This window comes from Camellia sinensis, chromosome 15 (genome assembly GCF_055761805.1).
Source record: "Camellia sinensis isolate YWXY chromosome 15, ASM5576180v1, whole genome shotgun sequence".
NCBI classification, from domain to species: domain Eukaryota; kingdom Viridiplantae; phylum Streptophyta; class Magnoliopsida; order Ericales; family Theaceae; genus Camellia; species Camellia sinensis.
Window position 1 is genome coordinate 100,596,051 of NC_138975.1, and position 3,586 is coordinate 100,599,636.

The 3,586-nt window shown below is 39.2% G+C and overlaps 1 protein-coding gene across 1 annotated transcript; it reads right to left on the reverse strand.

Annotated features, from left to right (window-relative positions):
• Positions 1–1,283: 1,283 nt before the first annotated feature.
• Positions 1,284–3,234, reverse strand: LOC114320342 (uncharacterized). The gene is made up of 4 exons (XM_028267499.2): positions 2,805–3,234; positions 2,009–2,405; positions 1,701–1,926; positions 1,284–1,604 (listed from the first exon to the last, which is right to left on the reverse strand). The coding sequence occupies exons 1-4, from the start codon at positions 3,232–3,234 to the stop codon at positions 1,284–1,286; spliced, it is 1,374 nt and encodes a 457-aa protein (XP_028123300.2).
• Positions 3,235–3,586: the final 352 nt, after the last annotated feature.

Below are 3,586 nucleotides of genomic sequence, written 5' to 3' on the forward strand. Positions count from 1 at the left end.
TTAAATATTGTGTTTTGATGGTGTTGTATGCATTGGAATAATGAATAAGTACGAGATGGGAATGTTGGTGCAATGTTAACATCAGTACCCACACAGGAATTGATGGTATTAGGCAATTGTGGCAATTATGCAATTGATGGCAATTAGGCAATTGATGGTATGTTATGCATTTTAATAACGAATAAGCATGTGATGGTATAAGACAATTGTGTTACAATGATGACTTCAGTACTCATACAGGTTTTGATGGTGTTAGACAATTATGGCAATTAGCCAATTGATAGTATAAGGCAGTTGTGACAATTGTGGTGCAGGCATAAATGACATTGGTGCCAACGGCAAATAAATGCATTGGTTAGACTTGATTGCAGTACCCACACATAAAAATGTCATGAAGGAATGTAGCAAGGGAAATGCGTAACGTAATGACCCAGCAATAGCAAAATACAAACAAACTAATGTAATGCATGCATGGTAATTTAATTCAGGACCATTTCATTTTACCACAGTATCTCAATAAAAGGGCATTCCCACCAAATGGCAAGTGTGAGAAGTTTACCAGACTGCAATGAATCATTGGAAGAAAAGGCTTACACCAATAACGCTATAAAACCCATGATATATTTACATTTTTAGCTATTAGTAACATTCGTTTTTGAATGTTACGTGTGTGTTCATTAGTTTGTTTTTTTTTTTTTTTTTTTTGTTTCCATTGTGTTGAGTTTTAACATTTTGGCATCAATGATTGGTAGGTTGACAATGAAGACAGTAACAATCAATGAGGACAGACACTTAAGGGTGTTTGTCTGCAAATAAATTAGATTCAATTTTTGAAGCATTCAATTAGTTGAATAATAGAGTGAGTTACATTCAAATTCGAAACTGGGTGATTTTTACATAACCTTTCAATAATGCTATAAAAACCATTGACCAATTTTTAAAAAATTTGTTCTGTAATAAAACGTTCAGAAAACAATCCCCCGAGAGACAAAATACAAATTGCAAGTGAGATCATTTTGAAAAATGACCAGTAAACAAACATGATTATTTATCACAAAATGGGAAAAACGTAAAAATAAGGCTGAAAATATGAAGATAATAAATGTGGGTGCAAATAATTTTGCTTCTCCCTAATTCATCGCCAACATGTTTACTAATTGTACTCCAAACATTTAAAAATTTCATTACAAATTATAAGGACGATTTATGAAAATGATTCAATGGCTAGTGCAATGATAAATTGACTTGGGATGTAGATCGGTTCCTTGTATGTCCTCCCGTATCTAAATCGGTTCCTTGAATGTCTTCATGTTGTGGTTGCCCATATTCCCACATCGTCCACACCGAATACGTTGCACCACCTCCCCCCTAGATGGAATCCTCTTCCGCTTTGGCCTCCCAGATGAACGCTTAACAACGGGCGGTGCTATGAGGTAATCAATGGGCGTGGCGATGGGTTTCTCAACTGTTGGAATAGAGTGAATGGACTCAGAATATGATGCCTTGAACTCGGAAACATGGTAATAAGGTTCAATGGAATCATATATATTTCTCCCGCTATTCTGAAATGAGACCACTGCGTGTGAACACGGAAACCTTTTCACCTGCCACTAACAACATGAACAAGTACGCCTGTTGACGTCAACTAAAACTGACGGATGCGAGTGCACCTCATACACATTTTCATCGGCTTGGCTTACAATCCATGGCTTGCTAGTTTTGTATTCGGCTTCCAACTTCTTCTCTATCTTTGGACAAAGTTGGCCAACCCATTTGTTACCTTTCACCTGACGCTTCAACATTTGCTCCATAGTTTGACCCCTAATAGCATCAACCAACTGCATAATAGGAAGGTGGCGCGCTTCGCGAATCCAGTTATTGAACGACTCGGCAGCGTTTGACGACATCTCCCCATACCGCCTACCACTGCCCACAATACAATCAACTACAAACATTTAGTGGGGGTCCAAAAAAATGTAACAAACAGAAAATTAAAACATATACATACCCGAAGTGCGTATTGGCCCAATGTTTTGGATCCAAATCTTTCAGAAACTCCCCAACAACAATCGGACTACACAATTTCAAGACCTCAATTTTCAGGTTGAAGGAAGTGACGGTGGGTACGTACGCACATTCGCGTAACTTGCGCATCAGTCCTAACTTCTGCTTGGCATTAACGTATTTCATTCGGTCTCTCAAATTCATTTGAAGATGTATGAGGCAAAACGCATGATGTGCCAATAGAAAAAATTTTGACATGGATTGTAACAACCCAATGTGACGATCGGAAACAAATGTCAAATTTCGACCATGATCAACAACCTCCGACAATTGTCGAAGAAACCACTCCCAATTTGCTGCGTTTTCAGAATCAACAATGGCAAACGCGACTGGGAACAAACCTGTTTTCATTTGGTATGGCGATAAAAAACAACACCACATCCACACAAAACCCATGCATTGAGCCCACCGAACCATAGGAAAAACAACAACCAAAAACCAAATGGATCATGACAGATTGTGTGATATTAAAAAAACTATATATGTATATAGTTTCCCCACAACCCAGCTCCATTAACTCCCTAACGGAAAGACCGAAATTAATAAAAAAAAAACCCAATAGTAACTATTTGAAAACACGACAGATTGTGTGACATTATATAGCAATATGTATATGTATATACACATTATACACAACCAATCTATCATCACCCCCAAAACACATTACCCTTATTTGAACACATATTTAAAGATAGCAGTGCAATTGAATGTAACCAATTTGAAGACACGAAACACATTACCTTGGTTTCCATCCATCGCAGTAGCCGCAAGTAAATTCCCCTTGAACCGGCCCTTGAGAAAAGTATCGTCAAGAAATAACAATGGGCGACAATGCTTGAATCCATTTATGTAAGTGCGAAATGATATGAAATACCAAACAAATCTTCCGGTTTGCTGCTGAAAATCGAGGTTGATATAGCTGTTTGGGTTATTTTCCATCACAGCATCACTGTACCATCTAAGCTGATCGAAGGACATAACGTGGTCATCATATACTTCACTCCCCGCTTTCTCAACACCAAGCCAAGCAACACGGTAAGTAATATGCAGGTCGTAATCATTTTTCAAACCAAAAACGACGTTAGTGGGCCATGTCAATGGTTGAGCACGCACACGATCCGCAACAACATCGGCCACCAAATCAGACCCGATACATGGGTTCCTAGACATGCGAATAATAGCACCACACGTGTGTACACTACTAAACCTCTTCAGACAAAAAACACCATTGGATGCGAACACCCTGGCATGTACCGACCACGAACACCCCGTTGACCCTGCAAACTTACAAACAGCTGTAACACGCACCGAATCATTCTTCACGTATTTGAACTGAAACCCACACTCGATAGCTTATTTGGAAACGATGGTCCAAAATTCATCAGCCCCACCAATAAAACACTGACCCACATTTGTAACGTCGCTTGCCCACCCAGCCGGCAGGTATGTCTTGGACCTATGCTGACAATACGACTGTAACAGATCCGTTCGGTCATCCAATTCAAACATCCCATATCTCGGG

What these genes read in the sequence shown, in the direction of transcription:
- LOC114320342 (XM_028267499.2), bottom strand. Translation starts at nt 3,234, where the DNA reads ATGTCTAGGAACCCATGTATCGGGTCTGATTTGGTGGCCGATGTTGTT. An exon ending in TGGGCCAATACGCACTTCGG is followed by an intron (nt 1,927 to 2,008) that starts GTATGTATATGT and finishes TATTGTGGGCAG; the next exon opens with TGGTAGGCGGTATGGGGAGA. An exon ending in AAACTAGCAAGCCATGGATT is followed by an intron (nt 1,605 to 1,700) that starts GTAAGCCAAGCC and finishes TGTTAGTGGCAG; the next exon opens with GTGAAAAGGTTTCCGTGTTC.